The 21,881-nt window shown below is 41.6% G+C and overlaps 1 protein-coding gene across 1 annotated transcript in view; it reads left to right on the top strand.

Moving 5' to 3' along the window:
• Positions 1 to 21,881, top strand: part of LOC115167442 (A disintegrin and metalloproteinase with thrombospondin motifs 7-like) — a 180,697-nt gene that overhangs the window by 37,585 nt on the left and 121,231 nt on the right. Inside the window, exon 8 of the mRNA XM_029721856.1 lies at positions 12,519 to 12,662. Within this exon, the coding sequence (XP_029577716.1) occupies positions 12,519 to 12,662 (144 nt within the window). The remainder of the gene's footprint in view (positions 1 to 12,518; positions 12,663 to 21,881) is intronic.

Here is a 21,881-nt window from a genome sequence, read left to right on the forward strand (position 1 = left end):
TATATTTAGTTATATTGAGTTGTTTGGTTGTCAACGCAACCAAATATCAACATTTGAAGGAGTTTTATCGTCTGCTTGGATAGTTCCATCTTTGCCACTAACTTAGTCTGGCTTTAATTCCAGTTTGTCAACAAATTGATATACAAATTAATAATTGATATCTAAGTAAAAAAATAAAGCTAAATCAGTTCAATTTTTTTCAAGTTTGATTTGATTTAGTCCTATTCTTTAACTTAAAGTTTTGGTCAAGATGGAGACTCGAATCCAACATATCAATGATTAATTTGTAGACAAACTGTAATTAAAGCCAGACTACGTTAGTGGTACAGATGGAACTATCCAAGCAGAAGATGCATCTCCTTCAAATGGTGATATTTGGTTTTGTTGACAACCAAAGACCAGTCAATATCACTTTTGAAATACAATAACTATCCTATGAACTTGTCAACAAGTTCTCAAATGATATGTTGGATTCACGTCTTCAACTCAGCCAAAAATAAAAGTTCAAGAATGTGATTAAGCCAGTGGCTCAGAAGGAACTATCCAAGCAGCAGATACATCTCCTTTAAATGTAATATTTTGATGCCTTGTCAACCAAACACAATTCAATATTACTTTTGTAATACAGTAAATGGCCTTGTGTTACAAACTAATGTAACAATCAACCTTAAAATGAGTAACACATCCATGGCCACATTGTGAGGTTACTGCAACTATATAAATGTCTTCCTATGTAATCATATAAAGTGTGTATGTTCAAGATGGCATGAATAGGTCATCTCAGGTCGGGTGGAAATCTTCACAATTCCTGTAATAATCTGACCAGAATCTCCAACAGAATTGATCACTTACACCATGTACTTTTTAATGTAATCTCAACTGTAATCCAGGTCATTTGGTTCTGCTATTAGATGAAGCACAGTGATAACGCAATCTGATAATCTGATGTATAAATAAACAACATATCTGACATTGTATTCCCATTTGAGCTTTGCTGTCCTTTTAAATGGTTGAAGCGCAGGGATAGACATTTGGGTGACAACTTTTCCATTGGAATTTGGTTGTGCTTATAGATGGTTGATAGAATAGTGATAACACATTGGAAATTCAACAACATTTTAGCTGTAATTTTTGAGTGGGTGAATCTCATTTATCCAACGTCTCAGCCCAAATGTTACCCAATTATCCAGGTTGAGATGATGTGGTGTGCTCAGTGGGTAGTGAAGAGTAGTCTACACCAAAAATGGCTTCTCTATTTTGGAAGATAGGAAAGAGGAAAAACAGACCCAGGTGGCCTAAACAAAGCTCTAAAGCTTCTGTCTGATATCTCATGTCTCTCTGCTACCAATTACAGTAATCCTACACCTTTTGATCTTCTTTGTTGACAACATCACACTAAGATATTGTTCTTCACACGTACAGTAAGCCACATGCGCCAACGCACTCAGATATTGAGTTCTTCACACTAAAGCTGATGTCATACGAAGCAACCTGGATGCAATTTATGTCCACCTGTCACCCTCACCCTCAAAAAACTGCCTGCAACGTAGTTGCATTGCATCATCGCAAGAGATAGAAACTGACTGGATACAATGTCCAGTCAGTAAGCAGAAACAAGTTTCCATGACTCGTCATATCATTCCGTTCCAGTTGTCATGTTTATTTTGTATTCATTTTTTTTTACTTTTACCCCATTTTCATGATATCCAATTGGTAGTACGGACTCGGGAGAGGCGAAGGTCGAGAGCCATGCGCCCTCCGAAACACAACCCTGCTAAGCTGCACTGCTTCTTTACACAATGCTTGCTTAACCCGGAAGCCAGCTGCACCATTGTGTCGGAGGAAACACTGTACACATGGCGACCGAAGTAAGCTTGCAGGCGCCAAGCCCGCCACAAAGGGTCGCTAGAGCGCAATGGGACAAAGACAAAGACGGCCGGCCAAACCCTCCCCTAATCAGGACGACGCTAGTCCAATTGACCGGGAGGCCTCATGGGTCTCCCGGTCACGGCCGGCTGTGATACAGCCTTGGATCGAACCTGGGTCTGTAGTGACGCCTCAAGCACCGTGATGCAGTGCCTTAGACCGCTGCGCCACTCGGGAGGCCTAATAAATGTGATTTTAAAAGTGAACTCAGACCTTTCTCTGTCCAGTTTCAACTGAAATTGTCCAACAAGAACTGCACTAGCTAGCTTAGCTTGTCGCTATCTTGGTTAGCTAGCTAGCTAACCAAGATTGGTAAATAGGCAACATTTTGGCTAGCTAGCTAAATTTTACAGCCAGCATTTTGTCTATATCAATGTTGTTACAATTACCAAACATTTGGATAAACAGATAATTTATGAAAAGTGATGTGATGTATGAAAGGATTGCATGTTCCGTTTGAATTGCTTTGCCTTTGTGTATCAGCAAGGTCGCTTGATATGTCACAGCTTGCAACTTGCAGCAACAGAAATTGTCCAAATTGATTCGTGTTACACAGGCGTCGCACAGGCAGCCCAATTCTGATCTTTTTTTCCCCACTAGTTGACCTTTGACCAATCACATCAGCTCTATTTACATCAGATCTTTGTCAGAGCTGATCTGATTGGTCAAAAGACCAATTAGTGAAACAAATATCAGAATTGGGCTGCCTGTCTAAACGCAGCCATAGAGTAATCCGTATGGTGTTTTATCTCCATTGTGTGATGTGATGAACAAAAATAGGTGGTTCTTTCATGTATTAGGTCTAGCCTTATAAATACCCTGCTGAAAAACACAGCTATACAATACATTGTCCCCAAATACCCTCAGTAATGACAATGCATTGTACCCAGACACCTTCAATTAGGATACATTGTACACAAACACCCATGGAGAATATATCCTAATGAAATAATGATAACAGGCAGGTGTTGGATTTATGTACCCATCCCACCCTTGTGTCGCTTAGTTATAATGTGTGGCTGAGGAAATGCAACATTTTAAGTATTTGATAAGCATTCAATGCACACCTGAATGGAAGAGGAGCTGTGGAATGTGATACCATGGGATATTGCTCTGGTCCCTCCACCCCTTTAGAACCTATTAATGATGTTCCTTGTCCTCAGTGTTCTGTTGTTGTTGAGGCAGACACTATGGCTTTGTCCTCAGTATTCTGTTGTTGTTGAGGCAGACGCTATGGCTTTGTCCTCAGTGTTCTGCTGTTGTTGAGGCAGACACTATGGCTTTGTCCTCAGTATTCTGTTGTTGTTGAGGCAGACGCTATGGCGTTGTCCTCAGTGTTCTGTTGTTGTTGAGGCAGACACTATGGCTTTGTCCTCAGTGTTCTGTTGTTGTTGAGGCAGACACTATGGCTTTGTCCTCAGTGTTCTGTTGTTGTTGAGGCAGACACTATGGCTTTGTCCTCAGTGTTCTGCTGTTGTTGAGGCAGACACTATGGCTTTGTCCTCAGTGTTCTGTTGTTGTTGAGGCAGACACTATGGCTTTGTCCTCAGTGTTCTGCTGTTGTTGAGGCAGACACTATGGCTTTGTCCTCAGTATTCTGTTGTTGTTGAGGCAGACGCTATGGCTTTGTCCTCAGTGTTCTGTTGTTGTTGAGGCAGACACTATGGCGTTGTCCTCAGTGTTCTGTTGTTGTTGAGGCAGACACTATGGCTTTGTCCTCAGTGTTCCGTTGTTGTTGAGGCAGACACTATGGCTTTGTCCTCAGTGTTCTGTTGTTGTTGAGGCAGACACTATGGCTTTGTCCTCAGTGTTCTGTTGTTGTTGAGGCAGACACTATGGCTTTGTCCTCAGTGTTCTGCTGTTGTTGAGGCAGACACTATGGCTTTGTCCTCCGTGTTCTGTTGTTGTTGAGGCAGACACTATGGCTTTGCCCTCAGTGTTCTGTTGTTGTTGAGGCAGACACTATGGCTTTGTCCTCAGTGTTCTGTTGTTGTTGAGGCAGCCACTATGGCTTTGTCCTCAGTGTTCTGCTGTTGTTGAGGCAGACACTATGGCTTTGTCCTCAGTGTTCTGTTGTTGTTGAGGCAGACACTATGGCTTTATCCTCAGTGTATTGCTGTTGTTGAGGCAGCCACTATGGCTTTGTTCTCAGTGTATTGTTGTTGTTGAGGCAGCCACTATGACTTTGTTCTCAGTGTATTGTTGTTGTTGAGGCAGCCACTATGACTTTGTTCTCAGTGTTCTGTTGTTGTTGAGGCAGACACTATGGCTTTGTCCTCAGTGTTCTGTTGTTGTTGAGGCAGACACTATGGCTTTGTCCTCAGTGTTCTGTTGTTGTTGAGGCAGACACTATGGCTTTGTCCTCAGTGTTCTGTTGTTGTTGAGGCAGCCACTATGGCTTTGTCCTCAGTGTTCTGTTGTTGTTGAGGCAGACACTATGGCTTTGGAATAAAACTAATTAGACAATCAAAAACACATACAGCCAAACACCAATGCAATGCCACAAACACATTGTTTATGTGGACACAATGACATTGACATTTGTGAATAATAACAGAATCTGTCTATGAAATTATCCCCCTCTCAACTAATTATTTTGACAATTAAAAGCATATACAGCCACACACATGCAATGGCAGTACACTCAAGAACACAAACCAACAAATCTAGGAACTTGTCACGCCTTCCACCGAAGTCGGCCCCTCTCCTTGTTCGGGCGGCGTTCGGCAGTCGACGTCACCGGCTTACTAGTTGCCACCGATCTATGTTTCCCTGTTCGTTTGCTTTTGTCTTTATTTTTCACACCTGTTTATGATTCCCTGGCTTCCTTGTTTGTCTTGTCCGTGATTGTTTCCTGTTTTGTGATTGTTGGAGATGTTTTCTCCTAACCCTGTATTTTGGATGTGGAAGAAGTTTGATTATGATTTTAGTAAACACGTTATTGTTTACACTCATCCATGTGTCCTGCGCCTGACTCCAACACTTCTTCTAACTAAAGCATTACAGATCTATCTATATTGTGGTCTTTAATAGCAAAACACAGAAACTCTACATTGTAGGCACCTGTTGTTTTTCAGTAGCTAATTATCCAGGAGAGCTAACATAGCAAAGTGGGGGTGTTAAAAAGTGAGGAGAGAGAATGAATGAGAGAGAATGAATGAGAGAGAATGAATGAGAGAGAGAATGAGAGGGAATGAGATGAAGAGAGAGAGAGAGAATGAGATGGAAAGAGAGAGAGAATGAGACGGAGAGAGAACGAAAGACAAAGGAGATGATTGTGGACTACAGGAAAAAGAGGACCGAGCACGACCCTATTCTCATCAACAGGGCTGCAGTGGAGCAGGTTGAGAGCTTCTAGTTTCTTGGTGTCCACATCACCAACAAACTAACATGGTCCAAGCACACCAAGACAGTCGTGAAGAGGGCATGACAATACCTATTCCCCCTCAGGACACTGAAAAGATTTGGCATCGGTCCTCAGATCCTCAAAAGGTTCTACAGCTGCGCCATCGAGAGCATCCTGACTGGTTGCATCACTGCCTGGTATGGCAACTGCTCTGCCTCCGACCGCAAGGCACTACAGAGGGTAGTGCGAACGGCCCAGTACATCACTGGGGCCAAGCTTCCTGCCATCGAGGACCTCTATACCAGGCGGTGTAAGGTATATTGTCAAAGACTCCAGCCACCCTAGTCATAGACTGTTCTCTCTGCTACCGCATGGCAAGCGGTACCGGAGCATCAAGTCTAGGTCCAAGAGACTTCTAAACAGCTTCTACCCCCAAGCCGTAAGACTCCTGAACATCTAATCAAATGGCTACCCAGACTATTTGCATTGCCCCCCCCCCCACTCTTTTACACCGCTGCCATTCTCTGTTGTTATCATCTATGCATAGTCACTTTAATAACTCTACCCACATGTGCATATTACCTCAACTAACTGGTGTACCACACATTGACTCTGTACCGGTACCCCCCTGTATATAGTCTCGCTATTGTTATTTTACTGCTGCTCTTTAATTACTTGTTACTTTTATTTCTTATTCTTATCCATATTTTTTCAAACTGCATTGTTTGTTAGGGGGTCTTAAGTAAGTATTTCACTTTAAGGTCTACACCTGTTGTATTCGGTGCATGTGACTAATAAAATGTTGATTTGATTTTGAAAGAGTGAGCGAGCGCATGAGAGAGAGAGAGAGAGAGAGAGAGCATGAGAGAGAGAGAGCATGAGAGAGAGAGAGCGAGAGAGCATGAGAGAGAGAGAGCATGAGAGAGAGAGCATGAGAGAGAGAGCATGAGAGAGAGAGCATGAGAGAGAGAGAGAGAGAGCATTAGAGAGAGAGAGCATTAGAGAGAGAGAGCGCATGAGAGAGAGAGAGCGCATGAGAGAGAGAGAGAGCGCGTGAGAGAGAGAGAGCGCGTGAGAGAGAGAGAGCGCGTGAGAGAGTGAGAGCGCGTGAGAGAGTGAGAGCGCGTGAGAGAGAGCGAAAGTGTGAGAGAGAGCGAAAGTGTGAGAGAGAGCGAAAGTGTGAGAGAGAGAGTGTGAGAGAGAGAGAGTGTGAGAGAGAGAGTGTGAGAGAGAGAGTGTGAGAGAGAGAGTGTGAGAGAGAGAGAGTGTGAGAGAGAGAGAGTGTGAGAGAGAGAGAGTGTGAGAGAGAGAGAGTGTGAGAGAGAGAGTGTGAGAGAGAGAGCGCGTGAGAGAGAGAGAGCGCGTGAGAGAGTGAGAGCGCGTGAGAGAGCGAGAGCGTGAGAGAGCGAGAGCGTGAGAGAGCGTGAGAGAGTGAAAGAGAGAGAGTGTGAGAGAGGGAGAGAGAGAGAGTGTGAGAGAGAGAGAGTGTGAGAGAGTGAAAGAGAGAGAGTGAAAGAGAGAGAGAGCTTGATTTCAATGATGTGCTTTTATTGAGCAGAAAAGGCAGTTTGAGAAAGAAAAAAAATCACAACCAGAAGAAACTTTGTTCCAAATCAAATTTTATTTGTCACATTTGCCGAATACAATGCACAATACATTTATTACATTTTAGTCATTATCAGACTTACAATTAGAGCATTCATCTTAACATAGCTAGGTGATACAACCACATATCACAGTCAAAGTAAGTACCTTTTTTTTATAAAGTAGAAAAGTACATTTCCTGAAGAAAATGTGGTGTGCTTGCTAACTTGTGAAGAATTGATTGATTGATAGGATAGACTGACCATGTAAAAGTTGGTTTGATGTCTCTAGCTTGAATGGTTTAAGAGTTACTGTTGGTAGGTTATTTTATGCTAATTAATGCACGTTTATATAGTTATAATTGATAAACGTTTTTAAGAATTTGAAGTTGGGATAGCCTTAACATGAGAAAGTTGGTTTGGTGTCTCTAGCTTGAATGGTTTAAACCCCCAAAGGTCGCTGTCCTCGCCCCTGCTAAAATCTAATTAGCATAATACAACACATTTAATAATCTGTCAGTTTAAGCTAGAGATCTGTTTTTTTTTGCATTGGATGCATCACAATCCACCACATCCGCTTAGGTAACACTTCTGCGGTGAAAGGTGACAGAGCTAGAGCGATGTTTGTCCGAACGAAAATGGAAAGATGAGACTCACACGTACATGTCGGTTGTTTTGCTCTAGGACGACCACAGGCCACACAAGACTCATCTGAAGTCGGTACAGCCGACCTGCTAACTTCTGTCTGTAGCGTCCGAATAGTTGGGGCTACACACTAATATGACCCATCTGTGTAAAGGTGAGACTCTCACAAGCACGTTTAGTACCAGTCAAAAGTTTGGACACACCTACTCATTCAAGGGTTTTTCTTTATTTTTTACTATTTTCTACATTGTAGAATAATAGTGAAGACATCAAAACTATGAAATAACACACATAGAATCATGTAGTAACCAAAAAAGTGTTAAACAAATCAAAATATAATTTGAGATTCTTCAAAGTAGCCACCCTTTGCCTTGATGACAGCTTTGCACACTCTTGGCATTCTCTCAACCAGCTTCACCTGGAATGCTTTTCCAACAGTCTTGAAGGAGTTCCCATATATGCTGAGCACTTGTTGGCTGCTTTTACTTCATTCTGCGGTCCAACTCATCCCAAACCATCTCAATTGGGTTGAGGTCGGGTGATTGTGGAGTCCAGGTCATCTGATGAGAGACTCACTCTCCTTCTTGGTCAAATAGCCCTTATACAGCCTGGAGGTGTGTTTTGGGTCATTGTCCTGTTGAAAATCAAATGATAGTCCCACTAAGCGCAAACTATATGGGATGGCGTATAACTTCAGAATGCTGTGCTAGACATGTTGGTTAAGTGTGCCTTGAATTCTAAATAAATCACTGACAGTGTCACCAGCAAGGTGGGAACCACACATGTGGAGATCATCCATTCACCTTCTCTGCTTCTCACAAAGACACGGTGGTTGGAATCAAAAATCTCAAATTTGGACTCCAGACCAATTCCACCGGTCTAATGTCCATTGCTCGTGTTTCTTGGCCCAAGCAAGTCTCTTCTTCTTATTGGTGTCCTTTAGTAGTGGATTCTTTGCAGCAATTCGACCATGAAGGCCTGATTCATGCAATCTCCTCTGAACAGTTGATGTTGAGATGTGTTTTATTTATTTGGGCTGCAATTTCTGAGGATGGTAACTCTGATGTTATCCTCTGCAGCAGAGGTAACTCTGGATCGCCAGTTTCTTCATAGCGATTGATGGTTTTTGCGACTGCACTTGAAGAAACTTTAAAAGTTCTTAATGTTCCTGGATTGACTGACCTTCATGTCTTAAAGGAATGATGGACTGTCATTTCTCTTAGTTTATTTGAGCTGTTCTTGCCATAATATGGACTTGTTCTTTTACCAAATAGGGCTATCTTCTGTAATCCACCCCTACCTTGTCACAAGACAACTGATTGGCTCAAACACATTAATAAGGAAAGAAATTCCACAAATTAACTTCTAACAAGGCATACCTGTTAATTGAAATGCATTCCAGGTGACTACTTCATGAAGCTGATTGAGAGAATGCCAAGAGTGTGCAAAGCTGTCATCAAGGCAAAAGGTGGCTACTTTGAAGAATCTCAAATATATTTTGATTTGTTTAACACTTTTTGGTGACTACATTATTCCATGTGTTATTTCATTGTTTTGATGTCTTCACTATTATTCTACAATGTAGAAAATAGTAAAAATAAAGAAAAACTCTTGCATGAGTAGGTGTGTCCAAACTTTTGACTGGTACTGTACATGTCGGTTGTTTTGCTCTAGGACGCCCACATGCCCCACAAGACTCAAAAAAATGAATGGAAGTACAGTATATATGGAGACAGTTTAGTGACAAACAATTTCCTGATCTTTCTTATGCCTGTCAGATATAAGACAGACACTTCGAACAATCTTCGTTTTGATATTTATTTGAGGACAATCTGTTTTTGCATGTAGTGAGTCTGTTTTCAATGTGTTTCTATGGGTCAATAGCAGTAGGGGGTGAGTTATTTTATGCAAATGTAAGTCGTGGTCAAAAGCTTTGAGAATGACACAAATATTAATTTTCACAAAGTCTGCTGCCTCAGTGTCTTTAGATATTTTTGTCAGATGTTACTATGGAATACTGAAGTATAATTACAAGCATTTCATAAGTGTCAAATGCAATGATGCAAAGAGTCAATATTTGCAGTGTTGACCCTTCTTTTTTAAGACTTCTGCAATCCGCCCTGGCATGCTGTCAATTAACTTCTGGGCCACATCCTGACTGATGGCAGCCCATTCTTGCATAACCAATGCTTGGAGTTTGTCAGAATTGGTGGGTTTTTGTTTGTCCACCCGCCTCTTGAGGATTGACCACAAGTTCTCAATGGGATTAAGGTCTGGGGAGTTTCCTGTCCATGGACCCAAAATATCGATGTTTTGTTCCCCAAGCCACTTAGTTATCACTTTTGCCTTATGGCAAGGTGCTCCATCATGCTGGAAAAGGTATTGTTCGTCACCAAACTGTTCCTGGATGGTTGGGAGAAGTTGCTCTCGGAGGATGTGTTGGTACCATTCTTTATTCATGGCTGTGTTCTTAGGAAAATGTGTGAGTGAGCCCACTCCCTTGGCTGAGAAGCAACCCCATACATGAATGGTCTCAGGATGCTTTACTGTTGGCATGACGCAGGACTGATGGTAGCGCTCACCTTGTCTTCTCCGGACAAGCTTTTTTCCGGATGCCCCAAACAATCGGAAAGGGGATTCATCAGAGAAAATAACTTTACCCCAGTCCTCAGCAGTCCAATCCCTGTACCTTTTGCAGAATATCAGTCTGTCCCTGATGTTTTTCCTGGAGAGAAGTGGCTTCTTTGCTGCCACTCTTGACACCAGGCCATCCTCCAAAAGACTTTGCCTCACTGTGCGTGCAGATGCACTCACACCTGCCTGCTGCCCTTCCTGAGCAAGCTCTGTACTGGTGGTGCCCCGATCCCGCAGCTGAATCAACTTTAGAAGACGGTCCTGGCGCTTGCTGGACTTTCTTGGGCGCCCTGAAGCCTTCTCCACAACAATTGAACCGCTCTCCTTGAAGTTCTTGATGATCCGATAAATGGTTGATTTAGGTTCAATCTTACTGGCAGCAATATCCTTGTCTGTGAAGCCCTTTTTGTGCAAAGCAATGATGATGGCACGTGTTTCCTTGCAGGTAACCATGGTTGACAGAGGAAGGACAATGATTCCAAGCATCACCCTCCTTTTGAAGCTTCTAGTCTGTTATTCGAACTCAATCAGCATGACAGAGGGATCTCCAGCCTTGTCCTCGTCAACACTCACATCTGTGTTAACGAGAGAATCACTGACATGTCAGCTGGTCCTTTTGTGGCAGGGCTGAAATGTAGTGGACATTTTGGGGGGGATTCAGTTCATTTGTATGGCAAAGAGGGACTTTGCAATTAATTGCAATTAATCTGATGACTCTTCATAACATTCTGGATTATATGCAAATTGCCATCATACAAACTGAGGCAGCAGACTTTGTGAAAATTAATATTTGTGTCATTCTCAAAACTTTTGGCCACGACTGTATGCACATTATATATAATTATAGTTGATAATTTGATGTTAAGATAGCTTGAACATATTTGTTAAGTTGGTCTTGTAGCTTGATTGGCCAAGGAGCAGGACCATTTTTAACATCTTCTGCTGTATTCCTATGGTACTCATTCAAACTAATGTTAAGTAATGCAAATGTTTTATGGTTATAGTTCAAAATTAAATAGTATAAAAAATCATTTGACAAGCAATCTAAGTATAGTGTAGAATTAGAATGCTGTGATTCAAGTTAGTTAAGTCAGAAAACAAGTCGTGCAGCACACAAGTTAAATGAATTCGCTCTGTGGTATGTAGAACCAAATGCCCAATAACAAGAAAATGAAGGTCCACTCTCTTGGGATGAAGGTGATTGAAGATACATCTGTTTATTCCATTAGGGATAAACGTCTCACCCCGTCAGGTTTTATCATTGTCAATGTCATAGCCTTAATTCAAAGGGAGTGGACCTTATCAATGCTGTGCATGAATGCAAAACCTAATAGAGTTTGATAGTAGTTGAGGTCAACTCCAGTCAATGTATAGCATGTCTCTATATGTGTCCCACTTTTTTAAAGAGCTCTAACTGAACCAGCACTGAAAGAGCTTTAACTGAACCAGCACTGACTTAGGCATTTGTTGGAAAGGGGCCCTTTACTATATACAGCAACAGGGTATGTAAATACAATTAAAAGTGAGTTTACCTAGTCTTTGAGGCTTCAGCCCTCGCCTTGGAGTCTTTAGACCGTCACAGAGTGAAGCTGTGATATTGGTTGGTGGTGCCATATATTGCTAAGCCCCCTGGTGTGATTCAGATTGGTTTCTAAATACTCCGCTCAGTGGCCATAGGGGGTAAATGGGACTGGGTCGGTTAACGCTTGTGTGAGATCCGGAAGTCAGGCGACTGATGAAAGCAATGTGTCGCATTAGCTTAGCGGGCTATGCTACCCACTACAAAGACACCAAGACTGCTGCCAGACATGTTGGTCAAAGGATTTTGTGCGGTTTCCAAGGCAGGCTCTGGCAGCATTTGATGTATATACAGTACATGTCTGTCTCTTTGGTCTCTCTCTACTGTGTGAATGTGTACGTTCATACGTGTGCTTATTAAAGTGTGTGTCTAGGCAGCCTGTCTAGGCAGTGGCCCCTCAATATACACTCTGTATCAGCTGTGTGTGTATATATTGAGTGGACAAAATAATAGGAATGCCTGTTCTTTCCATGACGGGTTGACCAGGTGAATCCAGGTGACGCTATGATTCTTTATTGATATCACCTGTTAAATCCACTTCAATCCATTAGTTAGGTGTTCCTAATGTTTTGTCCAGTCGATGTATACTGTATATTTGAGAATAGATACTATATTGTATAGTTGTTCACTCACTGTGTTGTCTCTGTGTAGTGTGTGTGTGTGTGTGTGTTTGCCATTGAGTGCAGACGTGTGTGTGTGTGTGTGTGTGTCTATATATTCCTATATATCTGTGTACATGTCAAATTGTCCATGCAGGGCCCACTCACTCTCCCTTCTCTCTGTGGGATGTGCTTCTATGCCGCAGCTTTGGGATTCAGCATGATGGGAACGGCAATGACTGTGAGCCGATTGGGAAAAGACCTTTCATCATGTCTCCACAGCTCCTGTATGGGACCTCCACCCCCAGCTGGTCGCGCTGCAGCCGCCAGTACATCACCCGCTTCCTCGAGTGAGTTCTAATTCCTAATTCTATTGTCCCACACTGATGACCTCATCATTCTGTCTACGTTTCTCCCTGTTTCTCTCTCAGACTTTGTAATGATAATGCAAATGATAGTATATAGAAAACCATTCAATCAGGTTTAAATGAACTTGATAGGGTTAATGCAATGTTCCCAAAGGAAAACAGAATACAAACATCATTTCCCCACTATCTGTTGTTCTCTTTCTGCCTCTCTCTTCGTCTCATCTGTCTTTCTCTCTTTTATTCTCTCTCTCGCTCTTCTCACCCCCTTCAAACCACTTTACCTGTCTCTTTCCTGTCTCTAACTCCCTATTCTACAATTCCACTCATTTGTGCCACTGATGGCCCTTGAATCCATAATACAACTACTCCCCAATAAGGACCTAATGGAATATGTACCGGATAAATGCACTGATTATGAGTGCGTTCTAATTGTCCCATGGTCTCTTTGTTCCATGTTGCTTGCTTGATGCTTTCAAATTGAGCAGTTCCACCAATGATGTATCCACTTTCAATCTACCATCTACCCAAATAGCCTGGATATGAGAGGGTTGTATGTGGACGGTACTTAGAATGTTTCAATCACAGATCAATAGACAAAACCTCATCACTGCTTACGACCATCCAATCTATCTGAGACTCAGAGACAAGCGTCAGAGACCCGTTTGGTTCCTAAGTAAACCAAGATAAAGGATCTATTTCAATACATCATACACCCTTTCCGGTCATAGGTTTGTGTCCATGAAATATGTTATTTGTTATTTTCGAAGACATGACTGTGTCTCCATCTTAATGCAAACATACTGAAAGATGTATACTTTGTCACACTACAACAGACATGCTTTCTGCTTTATTTGTGATTTTGCAGCGTGAAAATTTAAATACCTCTTGTAAGCTCCATCAGCTTCACAGGAGGATCGTACGCTGTGCTTTCTGAGGCTTAGACAGGCTTAATAGAATCTTTTAGTGATGATGCATGCCTCTCAGACTTGAATGAGGATAGCAATGAAATAAATATTTACCTGACATTCCCAGAATTCAGGTTCGTAATCAGGCTTCATTAGTATTGTTGCTCAGATTTTATATTTTAATTTATTTTATTTAACCTTTATTTACCTAGGCAAGTCAGTTTAGAACAAATTCTTATTTACAATGATGGCTTACCCCGGCCAAACCCAGACGACGCTGGGCCAATTGTGTGCCACCCTATGGGACTCCCAATCACCGCCGGAGGTGATGCAGCCTGGATTTGAACCAAGGTCTGTAGTGACACCTCTAGCACTGAGATACAGTGCCTTAGACTGGCTGCGCCACTCGGGAGCCCTGACCTGAAGGTAAAAGGATTATTTCAAATCGTGACACTAAATGTCAGAAGTGATATTATGAGGTTAACTAGAGGAAGGCAATATCATGGTTGAATCCATTGCAAATCCCAGAGACTGCTAACAGCATTTGAAATGTAAATAAATGCATAGAAATGTATTGATGCGTATCAATGCATTGATACTGTCACGGTTGTCGTTGGTAAAGGAGGACCAAAATGCAGCCGGTATGTGTATGCTTATCTTGACGTTTAATAAATTCAAAATGAAAACCAAAATAACAAAAGATCAACAAAACAGTCTGACAAGGCACAAGGCTAAACACAGAACAATCTCCCACAAAACACAAACACACCCTAATATATGGGACTCTCAATCAAAGGCAAAGAGAAAACACCTGCCTTCAATTGAGAGTCCCAACCCCAATTAATCAACCATAGAAACACACTCACTAGACTACACATAGAAATACATAAACATAGACCATAAACCAAAAACCCGGAAATACTAAATCAAACGCCCTTTTACCAAAACACCACCCCGAACCACATAAAACAAATACCCTCTGCCACGTCCTGACCAAACTACAATGACAATTAACCCTTGTACTGGCCAGGACATGACAGATACATTGAGGACCACTGGCTGTACCATACATGTTCTTTCCAGTTGTCCACTCTATATGCAAGACAATTGGCCACCCCTCTGAGCCTGGTTCCACTCTAGGTTTCTGTCTAGGTTCCTGCCTTCTAGGGAGTTTTTCCTAGCCAATGGGCTTCTGCCTCTGTATTGCTTGCTCTTTGGGGTTTAGGCTGGGTATCTGTAAAGCACTTTGTGACAGCTGCTGATGTAAAATGGCTTTATAAAATCCATTTGATTGATTGAGCGTTATAATGTCATGAGCTTACCTTAAGGATATGGTTTATCCTCCAGTTCTGCTCAAAGTACAGTGCCTTGCAAAAGTATTCATCCCCCTTGGGGTTTTTCCTATTTTGTTGCATTATTTTGTTGCACAAACTGTAATTTAAATTGATTTTTATTTGGATTTCATGTAATGGACATACACAAAATAGTCCAAAATTGGTGAAGTGAAATGAAAAAAATTACTTGTTTCAAAATATTCAAAAAAAATTTAAACGGAAAAGTGGTGCATGCATATGTATTCACCCCCTTTGCTATGAATGCCCATATATAAGATATGGTGCAACCAATTACCTTCAGAAGTCACATAATTAGTTAAATAAAGTCCACCTGTGTGCAAGTGTCACATGATCTCAGTATATATACACCTGTTCTGAAAGGCCCCAGTGTCTGCAACACCACTAAGCAAGGTGCACCACCAAGCAAGTGGCACCATGAAGACCAAGGAGCGCTCCAAACAGGTCAGGGACAAAGTTCTGGAGAAGTACAGATGAGGGTTGGGTTATAAAAAAATATCTGAAACTTTGAACATCCCACGCAGCACCAATAAGTCCATTATTAAAAAATGGAAAGAATATGGCACCACAACAAACCTGCCAAGAGAGGGCCGCCCACCAAAACTCACAGACCAGGCAAGGAGGGCATTAATCAGAGAGGCAACAAAGAGACCGAAGATAACCCTGAAGGAGCAGCAAAGCTCCACAGCGGAGATTGGACTTTCTGTCCATAGGACCACTTTAAGCCGTACACTCCACAGAGCTGGGCTTTACAGAAGAGTGGACAGAAAAAAGCCATTGCTTAAAGAAAAAAAACATTTTGGCCATCAAGGAAAACGCTATGTCTGGCACAAACCCAACACCTCATCACCCCGAGAACACCATCCCCACAGTGAAGCATGGTGGTGGCAGCATCATGCTGTGGGGATGCTGTTCATTGGCAGGGACTGGGAAACTGGTCAGAATTGAAGGAATGATGGATGGCGCTAAATACAGGGAAATTCTTGAGGGAAACCTGTTTCAGTCTTCCAGAGATTTGAGACTGGGATAGAGGTTAACCTTCCAGCAGGACAATGACCCTAAGCATACTGCTAAAGCAACACTCGAGTGGTTTAAGGGGAAACATTTAAATATCTTGGAATGGCCTAGTCAAAGCCCAGACCTCAATCCAATTGAGAATCTGTGGTATGACTTAAAGATTGCTGTACACCAGCGGAACCCATCCAACTTGAAGGAGCTGGAGCAGTTTTGCCTTGAAGAATGGGCAAAAATCCCAGTGGCTAGATGTGCCAAGCTTATACAGACATACCCCAAGAGACTTGCAGTTGTAATTGCTGCAAAAGGTGGCTCTACAAAGTATTGACTTTGGGGGGATGAATAGTTATGCACGCTCAAGTTTTCTGTTTTTTTTGTCATATTTCTTGTTTGTTTCACAATAAAAAAATCTTGAAAGTGGTAGGCATGTTGTGTAAATCAAATGATACAAACCCCCCAAAAATATATTTTAATTCCAGGTTGTAAGGCAACAAAATTGGAAAAATGCCAAGGGGGGTGAATACTGTATTTCGCAAGCCACTGTAGGACTGTTTCATAACGGTAGCTCATATTGTCAGAGTACGAGCAGGGTTAGGAGAATGAGCAGGCATGCAGGCGATCAGGCGGTTCATTGTAATCCCCCTCTGCCCTGCTGCTGAATGGGAGGGGGTAATAGCCCCTCCTTCCATCTGGCACTAATTTTCTCTCCATCTCACTCTTTCTTTTATTTTTATATATATATATATATATATATCGTTCTCTCCTCCTATTTCTTCATATGTTTCACTCTTTCCTATTTCTTCATATATTTCTCTTTCAGCTGGAACCATCCGATTGCCTCCCTCACACTTTTTACATCCCATCTCCTCCTCCTCTTCCTCCATTTGTCATCTTTCCCTCTCTCCCTCCTCTCCCTCTCATCTCTTCCTGCTCCCACCACAAGGGCACCATTGTCGGCTAATGGCAGGGAGGTTCCTCAGGGCTCAGTACTCAGTCCTATTCAGTTGTCTGACTTTGAGCTGTAGGTGTTAGTTAAATGTGGAATGTGGAAGGGCAGGCTGAGCCATGGGGATCAGATGGTTATCCTACAGATGGGCTGAGGACAGAGAGAGTGGCTCTCCAACAATGTCTAGACTAGATTGTTTGAAGGGGGGTTGGAGGTTGGAAGGAGAGGCGGGGGTTACAAAAAAGCCCAAAAGCTTTTCATGTGTGTAATTGCAATGAAAAGGAATCTGGAAATTGCAGCGAGGACAATTATTGCCTTCTGCTTGATTGTGAGTGGGCAAGACTTCTAAGACTTAAGCTGTAAATTAACACGCACCATGCAGCATGTCAATTTTTTTACTGTTTGAAAGGTGAATGAAGTTTTCACTGGTGTTACATAAGTTCAGACATTCGTATTGTTGACGCTTATTGATTTTGATTTATTTTTATTTTAGCTAGTGACTTGACTATTGAAAATATTAGCATTCTTTGTGTGGAATTTTATGAAAAGAATAGAGTTTATAAATCACCACTTCAACCTGCGTAAACTTCTCCTGGACAGCACAAGTGTTTTTCTTTCACAAAGGCATCAGATGTCAATTCTCCCTCTAAACCTCTATTCAGTGGACCTCTGCAGCCATAGTCACTCATGGAGAACAATTTAATTGCTGTTGCATAGTGGTCAATATTATGTTATCCCAAATGTGTCATCATTATATGTATGCATCATTAAACTTCTGGCTATTGAAGTCTTATTGAAGAGGAAGTCATGTACTCTAGGTTAAGCAGCTGTTAACAGATGTTGAGTCAAATATTCCCCTCCTTTTTGGAATACTGCCTCTAAAGTTACAAAGAATAGCTTTGCCCTTGGATGAACCAGTTCAATCAAGGTTTGCATTTTAGAATCAGGGAAAATAATAAGTATTAGGGGATTTTTAGTCCATAAATCCCTATACTATTGTCCATTATCGGATGCACAGCATATACATTACACAGAAATGCTAGCGCCTTCTATCATACATTTCATTAGCTAGCTGTTAAATGGTCTTTAGTTTAGATTACTTGATATTTTTAAACAAGGCACACATACAAAAGTATGCAGTTGATTAAGAATCAGTAGATAAACACAAAGTTTCCGACTTATTTTCATGTGTTCCTCTATCATGATAGTGTTTGGCATATGTGGTAGGATACTTTTTTTTTTTTTTTTTAATAAGCTAAAATGGCAAGTCAGTCATCAGTAGTCGCTACTGTGGTCCAAAGTCTAATATAGGGTCACTTGTTCAGCTCTGAAAGCATTCTGTGGAATTCTCCCCAACTACATTACTAGGCATGTTGTGATTTTTCCTGCAGCTGTGAGGTGCAGCTGGCCAACGCCACCTTATAGCTCCTCCAGATGATCTAGGCCCTGTATTCATAAAGTGATTCGGAGTAGGAGTTCTGATCTACGATCAGTTTGTCCTTTTAGATAATGCTGACTAAGACCGGGTGGACCTGATCCTAGATCAGCAATCCTATTTTGAGACACTTGGGAATACAGGCCCTGAGCTTTGTATTCGGTCTTATACAAAATGTCTTTGTAGGCGTAATCCATCTCACCAGCTTGACCTTTTTTATGTTATTTTACCAGATCATCTCAGCTTTCAAGCTCACAGCTCCAAAGTGGCCATTTTGTTTCTCGACTGGGTGCATGGGGTTCATTGAATGAAGTACATTTGAACTCAGTCAAATCTATGGAATATGTTGAAATTAGTGTCATGGAGCCTATTGAAGGAATTCACCCTATCTAGTTGCCATTCTTGATTGCCTGATAGTGAAATCAGTCATTTTCATATTTTGCATGTGAATCTGGCTGTTGCTAGGTAGATGAAATTCCAATGGATTGCTTAGTCTCAGTTAAGCCTTATTCATCACTAGTCACAACAAAATCAGTTGTATAAGCGTATTTATCATGACTGATGTCATAATCTATTATAGCAGATTAGCAGGGGTGGCAGGTAGCCTAGTGGTTAGAGTGTTGGGCCAGTAACCGAAAGGGTGCTAGATCGAATCCCCGAGCTGACAATGTAAAAATCTGTCGTTCTTCTCCTGAACAAGGCAGTTAACCCACTGTTCCTAGGCTGTTATTGTAAATAAGAATGTGTTCTTAACTGACTTGTAAAAAAATAGCATGTTATTGGTTTGGATTGATGTGCTGTCTACACTGTGAAGTACCTTCAGATGTGTCATTGTATAAATGTTACTTCAGAAATGCAAAAAATATTTTAGAGTTGAAATCACAAACATATATTAATAGGTTATTTCAGGTGAAATACTACGGAAGTGGACCAGACACAGTTTACTGAAGCAGGATATTGTAAAGGCCTTTAGCCATAGTTTTATAAATTAATTGCAAAGACACCAGTTGTAAAAGTAATGGTTTAAACATTCTTTGCTGAATCTGTCCAGCTAAAATGTAATAACCCACTATACTGCAGGCAATAAAACATGTGAACTTTAACTACCCTTAGTGCTCCAGTAGAATCCAATATGCCTGAATAGTGTCTGAGGGATGAAATTGGACATCAGAGTTGAGTTTTGCTCACTGAGTTCCACAGCTTTTTACATTGTTAGGAGATAAACTAGCCTGGTCTTAGATCTCTTTGTACTGTCTTGCCAACTCCTGTAGTCATTGTTTAGCGTGACATTGACCATAAAAGTCTGCGATACAACACAAACAGATCTGGGACCATGCTTGAGAGAAAGAGGCCTGCTGGGAGGATTTGAGTCTTGATAGCAGTTCCACTTGCTGCTGTGATCACACCTCACCAATTAGTGGGTCACAATCAGTGGCCTGGGCTGTGATGCAGAGAAAACATAATTAAATAAAATAACATGGTAGCCTGCCAAGGGTAGAAATGATCATTTTCTCTATTCAGAAAGCTTTCAGACTAATCAGTGTGACTGAAAGCAGAAGAACTGGTCTTGATTGAACACTTCTTCAATAGTTTTATTGAATACCTTTACCCCCTCTCGATGGAGTTGTGTTCTGGCCGCCTCTGTCACGTCCTGGCCAGTATAAGGGTTAATTGTTATTGTAGTTTGGTCAGGATGTGGCAGAGGGTATTTGTTTTATGTAGTTCAGGGTGGTGTGTTTGTTAAAAGGGTGTTTGATTTAGTATTTCCGGGTTTTTGGTTTATGGTCTAGGTTTATGTATGTCCATGTGGAGTCTAGTGAGTGTATCTCTATGGTTGATTAATTGGGGTTGGGACTCTCAATTGAAGGCAGGTGTTTTCTCTTTGCCTTTGATTGAGAGTCCCATATATTGGGGTGTGTTTGTGATTCGTGGGAGATTGTTCTGTGCTTAGCCTTGGGCCTAGCCAGACTGTTTTGTTGTTCGTGGTTTCGTTTTGTTGTTTTGGAATGTTCGTTTTGATTTAATAAATGAACAACCGCATGCCTGCTGCGTTTTGGTCCTCCTTCACCGACGACAACCGTGACAGCCTCAGGATCTCTTCATCCTAATCTGGCAGGAATTCGATAGCATGTGAACAGACGCCAGCCACAGTCACTTATGATCATGTGTTTTTTATATACTTTAAAAGTAAACAGGAAAGTCCTGTTGCCTTAGAAGTTTATTTTATTTGGCCTGGTCAAGGGTCTTGTTATATTGACCATATTTTGGTCAATTGGACAAGCAGCTGGACTTCTGCTTATGAGAACAGCAGTGTGCGTTCTTCTGTAACAGCTCAGCTGTGCCATACCGTTGCTGTGGAGTTGGGACCTTATTGTCCTTATCTACTCTCTCCCTTTGCTGCATGTTGGATTTGTGGAAGTTAGCTACTGTACCTAAAGCTATCTGCCCACATTGTAATGAGTCTTCCTCCTGCCCAGTGTTTCCTCTGGAAACATTTGTAGCATTGGGGGGAAAGGTTGCCACACCCACCTCCTATTTTGGGTAATTTTTAAGTTGGACTGAGAAGCTCCGTTATGGTGACTTTTTAAAAGGACATTCTACTCTAAAATGAATGAAAATAAATAAAATAATGCACACTCCATATAAAATATAATTTCCACCTCCAGAAATGAGAGACAAATAATGTATTGGTCAAATTATTTGTTAAAATGATTTGACCATATTGGTCCATGCATATAGCCTATATAGCGCTGTCCATATTATTAGGTATGCTATTAGCAGTAAGCATTATCTCCTGTAGCCCATCTGATGCAGCATAGTGGCTATAAATAAATAGGCTGAAGCATGGGGTTGCCTACAGTATCTGCATTTACCCTATTGGGCTAATCATTGGACGAGTTCGTTTTGCATGGTCCGGTGCCCGGGTAGGCAGAGTTTGTACATTTTTAGACCATTCCATTGGCTCTCCACTCACCCGGGGCAGCCATGCAAAACGAACTCGTCCATGAGTAGTCTCAGGTGTGCCGCAAGAAAATCAGCTGGTAGGTGGAATGAAAACATTATTTCGACGCATTGGTTGGCTCGTGGTTCAGAACAATTACATTGGTCTGAAACATTTTAAATCAAGATAATTCACTTTTAAAAATGTTAATCAATATCATACACTTAAAAAAAATTTAAATCAAGATAATACACTTTTAAAAATTAAAATCAAGATAATACTCTTAAAAAAACCAGGAGCTTGTTGTGTAGCATTGTGTTGTGAATTCCATTATGTGAGCAGCGAGGCAGACATAAGGCTACCAACCACGCATTGAGAGTGTAGAGCCGGGAACAGTCCGTTATTTGTGTGGTGTGAAAACATTCTAATTTGTCCAAATGCAGAGCTTATGTTCCCTCTTCCCACGAGAATACGACAATACGACAGTGAATGTTACACAGCCTGCAGTAAGTGAATGTTACACAGCCTGCAGTAAGTGATTGTTACACAGCCTGCAGTAAGTGAATGTTACACAGCCTGCAGTAAGTGATTGTTACACAGCCTGCAGT

The sequence above is a fragment of the Salmo trutta genome, chromosome 29 (assembly GCF_901001165.1).
Source record: "Salmo trutta chromosome 29, fSalTru1.1, whole genome shotgun sequence".
Taxonomy (NCBI): domain Eukaryota; kingdom Metazoa; phylum Chordata; class Actinopteri; order Salmoniformes; family Salmonidae; genus Salmo; species Salmo trutta.